General features: G+C 35.0%; 3 protein-coding genes and 3 pseudogenes across 3 annotated transcripts; 2 read left to right on the top strand and 4 right to left on the bottom strand.

Annotated features, from left to right (window-relative positions):
* Nucleotides 1-1,499: 1,499 nt before the first annotated feature.
* Nucleotides 1,500-3,648, top strand: LOC126552259 (uncharacterized; annotated as a pseudogene).
* On the top strand, nt 3,633-4,229 carry LOC126552232 (uncharacterized). The gene is made up of 2 exons (XM_050206929.1): nt 3,633-3,885; nt 3,941-4,229. Exons 1-2 carry the CDS (start codon nt 3,664-3,666, stop codon nt 4,175-4,177), a joined length of 459 nt encoding a protein of 152 aa, XP_050062886.1. The 5' UTR covers nt 3,633-3,663; the 3' UTR covers nt 4,178-4,229.
* A 374-nt stretch (nt 4,230-4,603) lies between these two features.
* On the bottom strand, nt 4,604-5,194 carry LOC126552258 (uncharacterized). Its single transcript, XM_050206956.1, has one exon. The coding sequence runs from the start codon at nt 5,192-5,194 to the stop codon at nt 4,604-4,606; it is 591 nt and encodes a 196-aa protein (XP_050062913.1).
* Nucleotides 5,195-10,937: 5,743 nt separating this feature from the next.
* LOC126552216 (uncharacterized) lies at nt 10,938-12,622 on the bottom strand (annotated as a pseudogene).
* Nucleotides 12,623-12,698: 76 nt separating this feature from the next.
* LOC126552221 (uncharacterized) lies at nt 12,699-13,878 on the bottom strand. Its single transcript, XM_050206920.1, has 2 exons — nt 12,858-13,878; nt 12,699-12,801 (listed from the first exon to the last, which is right to left on the bottom strand). The coding sequence occupies exons 1-2, from the start codon at nt 13,876-13,878 to the stop codon at nt 12,716-12,718; spliced, it is 1,107 nt and encodes a 368-aa protein (XP_050062877.1). The 3' UTR covers nt 12,699-12,715.
* A 1-nt stretch (nt 13,879) lies between these two features.
* Nucleotides 13,880-15,455, bottom strand: LOC126552257 (uncharacterized; annotated as a pseudogene).
* Between the last annotated feature and the right edge of the window lie 2,435 nt (nt 15,456-17,890).

Raw genomic sequence — 17,890 nt, 5'->3', positions numbered from 1 at the left:
TTCATAAATATATTTAGTAAGTACTAAGTTTGCGAAACTAAAATGAATCGAAAGGTAATTTTTCATAAACTGGTCAGTAGTCTTATTTTTAAGGTCGTCTGACGTTATCTCTACTTTTTTAATTTTTAAATCCTCTTGATCTTGTTTTAAACGAATAATTTTTATTTGTTCCTCGATAAGTTTAATTTGGTTATCGTTAGTACCCGTAAATCGATTAATAATTGTATTAAATTTGTTCATACAATCTGCGTTGCATAACCCGAACAAGAGTCGCGCCGTTTTACTTATTTTATCAACGATGCTACGTCTGGTTTTAGTTTTGAAACCTATTGAAGAAAATACTAGATCTTTTTTATGTTTAATCTCGTTAAGAAGTTTTAAAGTAAATGGTAGAAAGTCCCCATAGTGGTTGTCTACGTTATTTTTAATTGATGCACACATTACTTCAGTGTCATTTATAAATTGGTCAATTTTCCCCCAACGTTGCTCATATGTTGTTATGTTAACGTATGCAGTTAATTCCCAAGTAGTGGTTACTATTTTAATTGGTCCTCGATTTTCGTAATAGATACCCGATTGTTGTGAGAGTTTGTCGTCAGTAAATCGTTGAGTGTTCACGCCAACATAAAAAAATGTCAGTGTAAATAAAATCCTGAAACAATTTAATGTGTTAGGAAAAAAGGTCTTACCATTCTTCTGTTAAATAATTAACTAAGTTATTGTATTTGATACGTCTAATAAGTTTGTCAAAAATACATTTCGTTAAAATTACATCGGTACATGGGTCATGTAATTCTATTGAAAACTCGTGTTTAGCACCGCACATTAGCGTATGCGTTTCATTTAAATTAAGTTGTCTACCGGCTTTGTCTAAAGTGCCTACGGGCGATTCATAAATTATTGTTTTATCCCGTTCATCGATTAAACGTATTATGTAATTATTATCTAAATGAACATCGTACATTGTTATGTTAAGTAGCACGTGCTCAAGGTTAAGTTTGTTTAGTATCTTCTTATCGGTCACTCCGTTCCACGTAACGAAAACTGGTTCCGTTTTATTTCTATTGACGTATGTGTTGATGAAATCTGTGTTCAATGTGTTATTAGTTGCGTGCATACTGTCGTATAGTTGCGCTAGAGTAACATACATTAGTTGTTTGTTCTTCTCTTTAAAAATCCGAACAACAGAAGTAGTATATTTTGGGGGATTCTGACCGCTGATCCACCGCATCCACATCCCACATCCCACCGCATCCACATCCCACCGCATCCACATCCCACCGCATCCCGCATCCCTCCTCGCCCACCGCGTCACTGCACCCTCACCGCATCCCACATCCCTCCTCGCCCGCCGCGCCGCCATATTCCCTACGTAACCGACATATCGTACAAGCATTATCATTTTCTTATCACTGTTATCAAGCATTTATCAGTTATAAAATGTTATCACATATTATCAATCATTTATCAGTTATCAAATTGTTATCAATCATTTTTTATCAGTTATCATATATTTAAAAAATATAATATTCTGCGTTAGAATCGATCCGGGAGGGTATGAGCGTATCATTTTACCACCTTCCCACCTCGACTCTAACCCATTGAACAATATAGTCAATACTGCTATATTTAAATACACGCTAAATAATATACATAATCATATAAATATTCTATAGCTACCTCTTATACTTAGGAAAATCATATACAAAAAATGTAATTAAATTTAGACTCAGTTATATATTTATTACCACCACCACCCATTGAAACTATTACATTTAAATACACGCTAAATAATATAATCATATAAATACTCTATAGTCTCCACTTATAATTTTAGAAAAATAAGTGAATATACTTTTGTATATATATTCGCTCGAGTTGCCAGGACGTCGCCGACTCTTAATAGCCACAATGGCCATTTATATTGAAAGACACTTAACAATAATAGGTATATTATCCGTATTCAATTAAATACCTATTCACATACCACCTGGACATTAGTGATTGAAAGACATTTAATAATGGTAGTAATAATCACAAATAAATGTCTTCTTAATGTGCCCTACCGGTCGTCAGGATGTCGTGGAATCTTAATAGCCACAATGACCATTTATAATGAAAGACACTTCCGCCTTATCGGCATTAAGAGACATATCCTTATTCAATTAAATATTCACTAATAGCTCTGATTATATTCTGACAGCTTAAGTTTCCCGTCATTAAGATATTTATTTAACAAAAAGCCTAAGGATTTCGCATACTCTTAATAATATTTTAATAGTATAACTAGTAGTTTAAAAATGTATTATGTTTAGCAATATTAATTGATCTTTAATAGCGGATACATTAGAATACACTTAAATATCGTAGAAGAGACAATTCACATGACTATTATACTAATGTTGCAAACTACGCTGAAACAACTGACACTTGTCTTTAGTCCGTCTGCCACCTTAAACTGGTGTACACGTATTTTTCGCTCGCTCCGTCTTTTTAAATTTTAGTGAGTTTTTATTTTCAAAAATAATTTTAAACATGGCTGGTTCTATCAGAAACATGGAAGAAATTTACAAGAAAAAGAAGAATTTTACCTATGTTCCACCAACACCACCTGCCGAACTCATCGACTGCAGTAATTTTATACTTGACTTCACTGGCCGTAAGTTTTTGAATGTAGGACTTGATTCGGAAGACAAGTTCAATATCATAGTCCAAATAATCACACCGTCGCGGTACGTAAATATGCCATCCGATTTTTTACGACGTATATTCTCGCTGATGGGAAATATACTGTCATTCGTACTCGACGTACCTCAAAAATACAAGCGAAATCTTTTTGGAAACAGATAATATTTCGCTATCTAGTATGGTGTATCAAGGGGAAAATATGCTTGTAATCGAGTCGAAAACTGTAAATGGTTGTCGTGTTTTGCTAAATCGTACAGATTTAATAAAATTGCAATATTTGGAATGGTCTATTGTCGAAACGGTCATACGAAAAACCAATATCATACGACCACTTGTCTTAAAACAGTTTGAAATTATTGGAAATTATATAGACCGGGAATTTACCAATGTACAATTGCCACCGAAAACAATCGAAGAAATGATTATTTTTATTAAAAACCTTAAGGCTGAACACATCATAAAGAATGTCGACTTAAATTTTGCTAGCCAGCTGAAAATGTTTGCAGCACCAAAATTAGCTGAGCAACGTTTAAGATGGAGCCGAGAAATATCACCAGAGGTAATTAAACCTTAATATTCTATAGAATAGTTATTTTATTTTTATTATTTTTAGTTATTTGTTGATCCAATTTCGTCATTGTCCCCGGCCATTATTCCGAAAAAATATTCATCACCGTCTCCGCAATATAACGATGACAACGATGCGCAGCCGGCCCCACGACAATCATTCTCACCGTCTTTTTTCGATGGAGAATGTTCGCAGATAAATCCTACACAGGCAACATATTGTGTACAAAATCAGGAATCCAAGCCGAAGGTAATTTTTGCATTTTATTTCGATGATATATATATATTAACAAATTATTATTTGTTTAGCCTACCAGTCTACCATCGTTCGACTGTTTAGACAACACAGCTGATGGATTTGATTCGGACAATTTTACGCAAACACCCCTATGGTATAATAACCGAGTAATGCATTCACCACCAAGCATTGCTGTTGATGAAAACGACGGTCCAACGCCTTTCAACAAATCACCATCTATTCCGAAAAAATATTCATCACCGTCTCCGCAATATAACGATGACAACGATGCGCAGCCGGCCCCACGACAATCATTCTCGCCGTCTTTTTTCGATGGAGAATGTTCGCAGATAAATCCTACACAGGCGACATGGGCACCAACCAAGCCGAAGGTAATTTTTGCATTTTATTTCGATGATATATATTAACAAATTATTATTTGTATAGCCTATTGATGATTCTGAGAGTCTACCACCGGCGATCATAGACAATCATTCTACAGGACATGATTCGGACAATTTTACGCAAACACCCCTATGGTATAATAACCGTGTAAGACCCCCACCAACGAGCCTCGCAGTTGATGAGAACGACGGGCCGACGTCTTTTAACCACTCGCCATCTATTCTAGACAGCAAGCCCACGAAAAAGCGGAGTGCAAAACGGAAACTGTTTTTTGAATAATATTGTTTATTAATGATTTATGTAAAATAAAAACAAGCGTGATACTTAAAAACTTTTTTTTTATTTATTAGAATAAGTTTGTATAATAAGGTTTACAATTTATACTTAAAACAAGGTATTAATTACAAGGTATAAAAATAATTATAAAATATATACAAGGTTTACAATTTTCTAACATCACCGCTAAACGGGTTATAAGTTATAATCTGGTCATGTAGTATTAAACAATAAGCTGCAGTCTTCTCAGGAATTACTGTATCTGTTTCAAATTCTATTCGTAGGTCTATGGTCGATGATTTAACGTTATCATTCTGATGCGATAAATCGACAACGACGATTGGAACATATGTTTGAAAAACATTTTTTGATAACAATGGTTCACAATAATCTCTCTCGTAATATGATTTTTGAAAGTCTGTATAAGCCTTATACAGTAAGCTGGTGGTATTTTTTTTTAAAATCGGCTCGAAAGTCTTCATATGGAAACACTTCAGAATTTAAGTGTACCTTAAGATTTTTTAGTTGGCAGTGATCGAAGCGTCCAGCGTCGAATTCTATATTTTTTTTTCGATCTGTTTGTAATCCAAACAAAATAAATCTAGGTTTTTCAAGCAAGCTGCTAGACTTTATCGTCCATGAATGTGAAGTATTTCTAGGGAGTACCGGATATTCACATAGATCCCAGGTTCTGAACGCACATGACAAGGTTTTGCGCGAATCCAATACTTTCAGCAGTTTTAATTTTTCTTTATCAGTGACTTTGATTATAGGCATCTTCCACGCCACCTTAGTCAGTTCAATAGTAATTTTTTTATTTTTCTCAACGTGTTCGGTGGCTCCGGCACCCACAACACGTATTGCGTCCAAATCAGTAGACGAGCGATTTAAAATCAGTTGTTGATTGCAATTAAGTAATATTTTTTTATAATCTTCACAAAATCCGAATAAATGTTTTAGAGGGATGCATCCGGCAAATACATTGTCGGTCATAAAATTTTTATTATCTTCACCGTCCATTTCTGTATCCCAAGCACAGTTGTCTAATGTATTCAAGTCATTTGGTGTATATGAACAGTATGCTTTCAAACAAGACGACACTCCGGGTGATTTCAATTTTTGTATTTCTATTCCGTTATTTCATATCGCATCTCGGAGAATAAAAATGCCAATCCATTATTTGAAAAACGTACGTCTCCAACAGCATCGGAAGGTTTTTGTACATTCCCTTCAATGTAAAGAAAACTCTCACACGGTAAAGTGTAAGAATCCATATTCTGGATATTTATTCTAATTTCATCGTTGTATGAAAAAGACGTGTTTGAATATGGTGTAAACGAATGATATTGCATTTGTGTTATTTTACAATCATCGACATAGTCAGCAGTCACGTCTAAATATGAGTCTTCCATCATTGTAACGAACGAAGAAAATTTAAATTATTTTTCGTGAGCTTGATTTTGTTTATTATCTTCTTCACTGACGGTTTAGATGTAGGCTTCTTCACTGTCGGTACTACACTGACGGGTTTTTTGATGGGAACAGTTTTATATTAATTTGAGTGCCATATCACTGTGTTATTTGTAAACGAATTGTAATCGGTTCTCCCGTAGATTTATTAGAAAATCGTTTTGATCTTTTAGTACAATATTTACTTTACTTATTGAAGTCGTGTTTAGTCTGTAAAACACTGGGTGTCTAGGTACCTCAACGATCTTATAACCTGCAGGCACAGTCGGGTAAAGTTCATGTATGATCTGACTCGGCGTTCCGTCACAAAATGAACCAACAATTAAGTTGCACTCTATTTTTATACAGTTTACTTTCATTATGTTGACTGTATTTTCAGATTCGTGAGTAACACCGGTAGTGTATAAAACGTTTCTAAAACCCAACAATTTAGCAACGCTGTTTTCGACTGAAAAGTCAATCTCATGGCTACAGGATATCATACACTTTAATGTATTGCTGTTTGCTTTTAATTTAAAATGAGTAACATAGTCGGGCATAAATTTGTTTATAACAGACTCTAAGTCATCCAACTCGTACGAACCAGTAGGTATAATTACGTTTTCAATTTGTCCAATCATATTCCGAAAACCTATGGTATTGCAACCAGGTTCTATGTTTGGAATTGAATTATTCGTCTGCAAGCTCAAAAGACAAATCTGCGCTGTTTTCTACTTCTATAGGTGGAAAAATATCGCATGACAATTCACTCGAGTTTCCGTTTAACGTTATCGTGTACATGTATAAATTTTAAACAAGTGTCCACAGTTTGTAGTGTTATATTTTTGTTCTCTGCTATAATTATAATTAATAGCGCATCCGTGAAAATAGTTCTGTACTTCGAGTGGTGGTGGTAAATTTCCAAAACTATCGTAATATTCTACTTTTTTTCCGATTTTTTTATACGCTACCCAATGAGTTCCTGTACTATTCGCCGTATCCAAGTTGATAATCCCAGATTCTAAGTGTTTAGGACGAACTGGCAACTTATCTCTGGTAAACACACCGATGAAATGAGGTATATCACGAGCGAATTTTAAAAGTTCGTAATCGTACAACGCTCTATTGGGTAACGTGGCTATTAGTTTTTTTTCGTTCGTATACCCCCTCCAGTTTTATTCGGTGTTACTATTTTATATGAGTTGCCTTTATATGGCGCGAGATATACTCCATTACCTAAATGTGATGGAGTTTTTCTATTAAACTCATTAGCCATCTTAACAACGTTAGCAACACCACCAGTTAGAGCTCCCAAAGCCGATAGACCGGCAAAAATTGGAATGAGCGGCAACACACCGCCTTTTTTCGGTACTGTTATTATTCTTGGGGCTTTTGTTTTCTTAGTTTTAAATGTTTTTCGTGCGACAGCTACACATTTTTTGCTCAATTTCAACAAGTTTTTTTCACCTATATTTTTCTTGATAACATTTTTGGCTGCTTTTATCGCCGCTTTGTATCCACAACCACCACCGATTTTTCGTTTTGTCTTCATGGCAGTAGTCACGCCCCAAGCTACAGCTTTTTCTTTTAAACTAGAATCTTTTGCCTTAAACCTGTCCCAGGCTCTTTGTTCTAATATACGGTCAGCTTCGTTACGATCTGTGATAGAGTTACTACGCTCGTATGCTATGTCGTGGTCTCTACAAGCAGAGTCCAGTAGGTTTATACCTTTATCACCTCGAGTTAATCGTTTTTTTAAATTTGTACCCGGTCCACAGTATTGATAACCTACAAAAAAAAAAAAAAAATATTATTATTATGATAATATCGGATTTAATAAACTTACCAGGCACGTGAAGTTCGATCGGCAGTTTGTTTATAAGTGTGTTGATAAGACCACCACCTTTATTCTTGTTGCTTCTTCGAGCGGGTGACATCGTGCACTGATCGCATTTTCATCGTTACAAAGATATTTATAATGAAATTCATCAAGCAAGAAATAAAACTAACAGTTGAAAACGTGGATCCACCTACATTGTTTCAAGAACATAGGCATGGAGCGCTTCTACCTAATACGATACGTTCACTCATTGTGGGACCTTCCGGCTGTGGAAAAACGAATTTAATCTTTACTTTATTAACAAATATAAACGGAATAAGATTTCATAACGTTTACATATACTCTAAAACATTAGATCAGCCTAAATATAAAATGCTTGGAGATATTTTATCGGGTACTGATGTTGGATTATTTACATTCTATGAAAATGAAAAAGTATTGCCACCTGAAGAAGCATTACCAAACTCTGTGTTTATTTTTGACGATATTATTTCGGAAAATCAGAAAATTGCAAGAACTTACTTTTCCAGAGGTCGGCATAATTTAATAGATGTATTCTATCTGGCTCAGAGTTATTCAAAAGTACCTAAACAACTCTTGCGTGATAACGCTAATTTTATTGTATTATTCAAACAAGATGAGACCAATTTAAAGCATGTATACAATGAGCATTGCTCTGGTGATATGTCGTATACAGAATTTAAAGACTTTTGCACTTCGTGTTGGGCGTAAGGGTAGATTCGATTTTATCGTCATAAACAAAGACTGTGAACGCGACAACGGAAGATATCGTCATGGTTTCGATACATTTGTCATTATATAATACGGTGTTTTATGAAAATTCGTCATTCGCAAACATGGACGCTAATGGTGAAGTACTCGGAGAACTGATTAAAGCCAAAGAAAACATTAAGCGAAAATATTCAGAATTAAAACATGGAAAAGCCGAAATTCATTCACTGGTATCAGATACGTTAAGTCCGATTATCGAACCATTGAACGACCTAAAAAATTATAAGCCTTTACAAGTTCAATCTACTCAGGTTCCACCTACTCAGGAAGCAGATGATTATCAAGATTTTGAAATTACCGACTGGTTTAAATCTTACGATATAGACAAGACGTACGGGCCTAAAATAAACACAAACGGAAACATGTATTTGGGAAAAAAAGAAATTAAGCTTGTCGATAATACATTGACTATTGAAGACTCATCTTATCCGATAACACCAGGACTAGGAAATTTAATATTTTCGAAATCTCCGAAATTATACACCAACAAAGATTTAAAAACTTATAAATCTATATTAAATCAAACATCAGCCCATTTAACAGCAGATGGTTCGAAAATTAAAAAAGGTGGAAATAAATACGCTGATATAATTCAAAATCTATTTCCATCTGGCAGTGGACTAACTGTGAAACTACAAAAACATAATTTAGTATACTGGAATGATCCCAACGAGCTAGTCGATCGTTTGCGATTACTTTTAGCTTCTAAAGCTGCTGGTAATACAGGTGTTTCCAACGAAATACTTTCCATTTTCGAAGAATTACGTGAAGCAGGCTTAATAAAACGTATACCAAATGTCTAAACGAGATATAGCCATCGAATTACACAAACCGGCTAGAAAAAATTATATTAGACGAAGAATAAATGTGTACGGTAAAAATGATCTATGGCAAGCTGATTTGGTTGAAATGATACCATATTCGAAAAAAAAATAAAGGTTACAAATATATTCTATGTGTCATAGACTGTTTTACGAAATTTGCGTGGGCCATACCATTAAAATCAAAAACCGCTAAAGAGGTTTCCACTGCAATGTCTAAATTACTGCTTAAACGCTCGCCAAAACTATTACAGCTCGACAATGGTAAAGAATTTTACAATTCTACATTTAATGCGTTGATGGAAAAGCACAACATACATAAATATTCGACTTACAGTACTATGAAAGCGTGTATTGTAGAACGATTCAACCGCACATTGAAAGAAAAAATGTTTAGAGAGTTTACGGCACGTGGCTCTCACGAATGGGTTTCTATTTTATCTTCATTGATTAACGAATATAATAACTCAAAACATAGAACTATAGGAATGACACCAGTGCAAGCTGATGCAAATCCAACGTCAGTAGAAATAATGCAACGAAAAATTATTAATCGAAAAAATAAATTTAACGTTGGCGATAATGTCCGTATAAGCACGTATAAAAGTGTATTTGCAAAAGGCTATTTACCGAGCTGGTCTACAGAAATATTCAAAATCGTTAAAATTAATGAAACATTACCTACTACTTATCAGCTGCAAGATTATACTGGAAAACCGATTGCTGGTTGCTTTTATTCAGAAGAAATATTGAAAACAAATTATCCAAATGACTATTTAGTCGAGAAAATTATCCGTAAGAAGGGGAAGCAAATTTTTGTGAAATGGCTTGGCTTTGATAGCACTCACAATAGCTGGATAAATACAAGTGACATTAGAAAATAACTTCAGTCGAGTTATAGACATGAACGTGTTTGGTAGTTCTCAGTCTAGCGAAACAAAAAAAAATATTTCAAATCTCGAACAGTCGTTTTCGTCTAAATTAGATAAAATCGAGCATTTACTCGAAGAAATTCATAAATCTGTACAAATTCAAGAAGAACAAACGGAAACAATACAATTAACGTGTGTACAGATAGCTGAGCATATGACAAGAGGTGAAATCATTACAATCAATCAAAGAAAGTATAGAAGTGTTAAAAAACACAATACCTGCTATACTAAGTCGTCTCAATACTATTGAAACGTATTACAAAGACAAGGCATAATGTCTTCGGCCATCTTGGACATGCAATGCGTACTTGGTGTCAACAATAAATACATGGTTAAAGAGATGTCTATAGTGGACACGGCAACATGGACGACCCAACACTGGATTTTCAAGAATTCAAAATCTATACAGGACAACAAAAGCCGAAAAACCAACAAGTGGCTGGAGCGTAATTACCATCAACTAGCTATAGAATACGGTGATATCGAGTATGAAGAACTCGGAAAAATATTAAATTCATTAAAGTTCAACTGCATTTACGTCAAAGGAGAACAGAAAAAACAAGTTCTTATGGAATATATACCGCACGTAGCACTCATCAACATTGAAGACTTGGGCTGCCCTCGTTTGGATCAAATATGCGATGACGAAACTTTACCTTGTTGTATTTTTCATATGGAATTTAATCCTAAACAGTGTACATTTTATAAAGTTTTTGCTATAAGAAAATGGTTTGTAAATAATTCTTAAAAATTTAATTGTAAATATATATACAATATTTTTATTTTGTCATGTAATAAACATAATAATATTTTAACATTGGTTGTTTTTTTATTTTACCTAACATTTTCAATATATATATATATATACAAGGTATTTTTACAATATAACAAATATACATGGTATTTTACATGGTATTTTACAAACTAAACATTAATCTATATCAAGTATTTTACAAACTATATAACATGCAAATATTTACAATAAAACTATATACAGGTTAAAAATTATGTTATGCAGTGTAGAAGCCCCCTCATTAAACCTTTCTCTTCCTCGTTCCAGTTCTGTCCTTCTTCTTCTAATTCAGGCCATTCAACAGTCTACTCAGATTCAAGTTCGTCTTCCCTATAAAATTATAAATATAAGTAAAATAATTTGAAAATATAAAATAATTTAAAACTTACTCTAAACTATAATGACCGTGAGCTAGGGTATGGATTTTGTCTTCTAGTACTATCCTCTTATCGTCATAATTATTAAACGTTAATTTATTTGATTTTATTGTCATTAGTTGATGTTTGAAAGAGCGGATAGTTACATTTTCTCTCTTAACATCCATCTCGTCCTCACCAAACAAACACTTTTTATGATCGTTAAACGTCATATGATTCTTTACAACATGCCTTCTAATTCCCTTGGCTTTGATCTTCTCCCTACCATCCAAAATGTAAGCATATGACTTAGCTCGCAGCGCGCAAAACTCGGTCATTATGAGCCCATCCGTTTCATCAGAAAAAAGACCTGGTATTTTCTTTCGTTCAGCAATGTAACATGGATGGTCTTCCGGTAGGTTGGAAGTATCCATTCGGTTGAGCAAGTTGTTATTATTCTTGAGGTCTTTGTAGAAATCGTCGGTTTGGATATAATATACCAATGAATCTATAAATTATGAAAATTATTATGTATTTATCGAATTAATTAAAAAAAAAAATACCTGTATCTGTATACATAAGCTCGATTTTATCACCATAGTGTTTTTGCATCACATTATAGTGATAATCATACATTAAACTTTTACTTATGTCGAGAACCGCGAGACCTATGTACATTAAAAATCTCAATAATACATTTATATATATTATTAATAGAAAAATTACCAATATAAATAGGTTTGCAAAATTGATGATCTTATTTCCAATGTTACAGCATTTAGGTTTTCAGAATACGTAGTACAGTGTTTAAATGTCGATTTGTTAATTAATTTCTGTAAACGTCTATCACACGATACAAGTTCCATTTCCATGCGTTTACGAACGTTTTCCATTGTTTTCCCTGTATGAAAATCATATGATAAAGACAATACCTAATTATAATTATTATTTTTTCTATAATAACATACCGAATACAGCGTTGTTTAATAACTTAAAGAAATCCTTCTCAAATTCATTCTTTGCCTTTTTTCGCATCTCGGTATTCAACGCAATGTATTTGGCTAACCAGTCAGACTGGTTAAATTGAACAACTCTATGCACCTAAAACATAAAGGTTATAATTATATGATGAAAAATATAAAACATGTAATATAATATTTACCTTTTCAACTATGAGACCCTCGTTCAAGGCTTGTTGGAGGTTGCGATAGTGAACAACATAATTTTTTTTCGGTTTAAACGTAGCCATGAGTTTCTGCACTTTTGAGCCTGATGGTATACTGTTTTGTGGTAAAAATGGTAAGCTGTTGTGTTTATCGTGAAGTTCTTTTGGATAAGTTATATCAACTTCATAGAACCGTCCTATGGGGGAAGTCGCGTTCAAATCAGCTAATCCGTTAAGAGACGGTTTGACCCACTTGAAGCCTCCATAGGGCATGAACTGGGACATTGCCCAACCGTAAAGATTATTACCTAGGGTTTTAAAAGTATAAAATTAGCTTTATAATGATAATGTAGGTATAGATTAACTTACAATCCTGATAAACAAGCCAGGATTTTAGGTCTGCTGGGTTATAATCAGGTGTTTCTCATTGTTAGGTTTTGCGTACCACATGCTGGCCTGTGTAAGTCCTCCTCGAATACCTATAAAAGTGTTATCGTATTATCGTTGGAATAAAAATAATTTCCAATATACTAACCATTTTCAATCATTAATAGCATTTCATAATCCGTTAGTAAATCCAGTTTTATTGCGGTGTATTTCAACATTGCATCGAAAGAAAACGCCGGTGCTGTAAAATAGTATGATGGATCCAAATTGTATGTGTTCAAACATAAATCCCGGAAATTTTCGAATACATCCGCCAGAAGCAATACATCAATTTTAAGGTAAAGATCTGAATACTCGCCCAACGTTTGACAATTGAAATGGCTCCATACGTCTTCCGCAAACTGATATTCAGTTTCTTTTATGTGTTCTTCTGTTAAGGTGCTATAAAAGTCCTCTTTTGCAGGTAATGTTGTTTGTTCAAGCTTAGCCCAATCATCAGTGAAGTCATAAGGATATACACCCTTACGGGTGACAAGCGGTAGATCATTATTGGAAAAATGTTTTGCGGTTATGCGGAATTTTTCAAAGTTTGGTGTTATTAGATTGGCGGCGAGAGTTGATAAGCTTGTAGCCATAAATCTGAATGTATCCACGAATCTGATCGTAAAATCGTTACTTATGTATTTCGAAAAAGTAACGAATTTCTCCTCGCTGTTTGGAATTACTTTTATTCTATGTGTATCATAACCAAGTTCTGTTACTATAAAATGAGCATCGTAATTGGAAAGATTATGAATGAAAACTGGTACGTATTTCGGTTGTTTAAGACTTAAATTACATATATTGCATAAAGTCTGTCTAAATTTCCCGGTCAAGTGATCATGATCGCGAATACGGGTGTAGTTATTAACATCGCATTTGCATAGATTGCAGTGCGTCGCTGCTTCATGAGCTTGTATGTCGTCTGCGGACATATTTAGCGGCATATTCGTCTTCAGTAACTTTTCAATCTTCAACGATATATCCGTCACGGTATCGACGAAATGTCTCGCCACATCAGGCTGACTCTCGCTTCCTCGGTAGATCACTGGTTTTGTTGGAATATTGTGTTCACTCAATAGCTCTGTCGGTACATCTTCACTCGCCTTCACAATGAGACCATAGCTCATAGGACGGTGTTTTTGTATGATGTTTTGTATTTTTACCCTTCATCTCATCCGTCTTTACAAGCAGAGCCTCAAAATCGGCATATATAACAATAGGATGCCTCTGTGCGTTTTGCCAAGCGTTAAATTCAAGAACTGTACCCTCTTCAGGCATCATCGGTAATATTAGCTTATGTGCACCGCATATAAGCTTATGCTGAGTTAACGCCTCCTGTCCGCTCAACTTGTATTTATGCCGCCTGTCATCGAATGATGTGAAACACCTTTTGCAAAACACTACTTTCTCTTTATGTCCAGTCTTTTGAGAGCGTATAAGGCGGGAAAAATTTGAGATGTAGATGTAGTGCGACCCGCTTTCGTCGTCCGTTACCAACAACAGATCAAAGTGGTTGGCTTTCTCCTCATCAGCGACACGTAGCGGGTACACCTCGTACGTTGGATATTTACGCGGTGGCTGTAACTTTTTGTCTAACCCATACACATTCACAGTGACGTTCGGATTATTTTTTTCAAATTTAGAAATATCCGATAGTGGTGTTGGAAACGAAATACCATCAAAATTATATTTTCCTTCGTGGTGTGTATAGTTTTCACCGACACAATATTTATATTTCTCTGATAAATTCTCTGCCACATGCCTCGCAAGAATCGCCCACTTGAAACATTGCTGGTCATTGTTTTGTGGGTTAATGGTGGCCCGTTTCCTATCTATACATGCCGGTAATTCAATATATGACGACCCAGTCATTGGTGTGTAATTGTATATTCCTAATAATAAGCCGTCTATGGATTCCAAAGTAAAGCCACTACCGCGAGAAACATAAGCGTCTTCCTCAGCTAATAATTTTACGAACGCTTGTTCTACTATTGAGTCGATATCCGTATACATAAAATTTCTCTGGCTGAAGTTTTAAACGCACGGTTCTCGGCTGAATGAATCTCTACGTTTGGCTGGCTGTACGTCGCCTCGAGCTTAAGATTAAATTTAATCGCCCTTGCTGAACGCGTGTTTTTAATATTTGATTTAGCTCAGGCTCGATCGAGCGGAGAAAGTCGGGATAATTTTGAACATTGTTTATATTTTTGACATAAAACCACACGATTTTTCGATTCGCAGATGAGGAAATTTCTGTGAACCCAGGCGCCTTAACCATGTTCATACGAGCTTTTTTCGCCCTAGCACTCGACGTGGTATTCGCGATGGAAGTACGTCCCCTTTTAACGGATGTAGTGTAAGAATCTTTTTAAAAAATGAAAAAACCTAATTAATTTGAGTTTGAAAAAAAAAAAAAAAAATAAACTAACCTGTAATAGCGTTCTGTTTCTCATATTCGTCCATTGCAATCATACACAAATCATCCTCATTTTCAAATTCGTCCATAACTGCCATGCAAATCTCGTCCTCGGCTACCATGTTCGAGCAACCGGCCTGGATATCGGGAACGAAAATTTGAGGGGCAATCTGGATCTGTGGAGCAATGCGAGGCGCGAACTGTATGACACTCTGTCGTACTGGTTGATATTCGTCCATTATACACAAATCATCTTCAGAAAAATGTTGGTTTTGTGTATTATTCGAATTTTGAGCTGATTTGAGGGCCTGCTGGTTGATCTGGCACTATTATGTTCGGGGCAATCTCTATTTCACCTCGTTGTACATCTTGTACTTGTGGAGTCGTGATATCACGTCGTGCACGGTTGTGAGTGTTTTTCATATGGCGAACAAGGTTCGATTGGTAACTAAATGATTTAGCACATTGCACGCATGGAAAGCAGACTTTATCATGTGTTTCTTATGCCTGGTTAAACTGTCCTTGCGCGAAAACTCAGATGGGCACTGTTCGCATTTAAACATGATGAAACGAAAATTTAACACTTGTACTAAAAGTCGGAGCGTGTAAACGTGTCGGAACAGACTAAACCGATTCAGCTATGCTCAGTGATATATATAACCGATAATCATAAAAGAACTACTAGTTATACTATTAAAATATTATTAAGAGTATGCGAAATCCTTAGGCTTTTTGTTAAATAAATATCTTAATGACGGGAAACTTAAGCTGTCAGAATATAATCAGAGCTATTAGTGAATATTTAATTGAATAAGGATATGTCTCTTAATGCCGATAAGGCGGAAGTGTCTTTCATTATAAATGGTCATTGTGGCTATTAAGATTCCACGACATCCTGACGACCGGTAGGGCACATTAAGAAGACATTTATTTGTGATTATTACTACCATTATTAAATGTCTTTCAATCACTAATGTCCAGGTGGTATGTGAATAGGTATTTATTGAATACGGATAATATACCTATTATTGTTAAGTGTCTTTCAATATAAATGGCCATTGTGGCTATTAAGAGTCGGCGACGTCCTGGCAACTCGAGCGAATATATATACAAAAGTATATTCACTTATTTTTCTAAAATTATAAGTGGAGACTATAGAGTATTTATATGATATATTATTTAGCGTGTATTTAAATGTAATAGTTTCAATGGGTGGTGGTGGTAATAAATATATAACTGAGTCTAAATTTAATTACATTTTTTGTATATGATTTTCCTAAGTATAAGAGGTAGCTATAGAATATTTATATGATTATGTATATTATTTAGCGTGTATTTAAATATAGCAGTATTGACTATATTGTTCAATGGGTTAGAGTCGAGGTGGGAAGGTGGTAAAATGATACGCTCATACCCTCCCGGATCGATTCTAACGCAGAATATTATATTTTTTAAATATATGATAACTGATAAAAATAAATGATTGATAACAATTTGATAACTGATAAATGATTGATAATATGTGATAACAATTTTATAACTGATAAATGCTTGATAACAGTGATAAGAAAATGATAATGCTTGTACGATATGTCGGTTACGTAGGGAATATGGCGGCGCGGCGGGCGAGGAGGGATGTGGGATGCGGTGAGGGTGCAGTGACGCGGTGGGCGAGGAGGGATGCGGGATGCGGTGGGATGTGGATGCGGTGGGATGTGGATGCGGTGGGATGTGGGATGTGGATGCGGTGGATCAGCGGTCAGAATCCCCCAAAATATACTACTAACAGATTCTACCGTTTTTCTAAACTGGTCGTGGTCAAACTTAATTACTTGGGAGTCCTTTGTGAATACTAATGGTTCTCCCTCTAATTTCTTAACCTTGAAACGTTCTAAACTATTTGAAATTAAACTATTTGAGTTTCTTGCATTACTCTTTTTAGATCTAATGCGTAATTTCCGTAATTGTATTGTGGCTCGGGTTTTTTGAGAAAAGTGGTCGGTATATTAGGTTTTTTTCCAAAAATTAATTCGAATGGTGTAACCCCTGTAGAAGTGTGAACGGTCGTATTATATGTGAACATTGCGTAATATAACAAATTGTCCCAACTATTGTCTTTGTCAACGAAACTTCTCAAGTATGTTTTCAAAGTTTTATGCGATCTCTCTAAATAACCATTGGTCTGTGGATGCCACGGGGTGGTCTTATGTTTGTTGATGTTTAACAGTTTACATGTTTGCTTAAAAAGGTCTGATAAAAAGTTAGTTCCACAGTCCGTTAAAATTGAATTCGGTATTCCGTATATATATACAAAATATTCGACGAAAGCTTGTGCAACCGTTGTTGCGTCCGTGCTAGGTAGGGCCATGGCCAGAGCATAACGACTCAACTCGTCTTGAATAGTTAATATATATGTATTTTGCGACGGAGTTATGGGCAATGGTCCTACTATATCTAAACAGATACGTTCGAACGGTCTATTAGCTGTTATCGTTATCATCATTGGTTGTTTAGTTTTACTATGCGATTTTGTTTTTTGACAAATGTCACATTTACGTATATAATCTTTGACATTCCCCTTTAAATCTTTCCAGTGGTAATGTAATTTCATTCGTTTAATGGTTCTAGAAACTCCCAAGTGCCCCCCTAATGGAGTGTTATGATATTCGGCAATGATCGATCGTTTTTCTTCATCAGAAAAATCCTGTTCCCTATACACAATA

This window comes from Aphis gossypii, chromosome X, assembly GCF_020184175.1.
Source record: "Aphis gossypii isolate Hap1 chromosome X, ASM2018417v2, whole genome shotgun sequence".
In the NCBI taxonomy this organism is placed as follows: Eukaryota; Metazoa; Arthropoda; class Insecta; order Hemiptera; family Aphididae; genus Aphis; species Aphis gossypii.
The sequence above is the reverse complement of the archived record's forward strand: the minus strand, read 5'-3'. Positions and strand labels throughout refer to the sequence as shown.

Coding starts and splice junctions, on each gene's coding strand:
- LOC126552232 (XM_050206929.1), top strand. CDS start 3,664: ATGCATTCACCACCAAGCATTGCTGTTGATGAAAACGACGGTCCAACG. Junction 3,886..3,940: donor GGGCACCAACCAAGCCGAAG/GTAATTTTTGCA, acceptor TTATTTGTATAG/CCTATTGATGATTCTGAGAG.
- LOC126552258 (XM_050206956.1), bottom strand. CDS start 5,194: ATGGACGGTGAAGATAATAAAAATTTTATGACCGACAATGTATTTGCC.
- LOC126552221 (XM_050206920.1), bottom strand. CDS start 13,878: ATGAGCTATGGTCTCATTGTGAAGGCGAGTGAAGATGTACCGACAGAG. Junction 12,802..12,857: donor GCTATTAATGATTGAAAATG/GTTAGTATATTG, acceptor ACACTTTTATAG/GTATTCGAGGAGGACTTACA.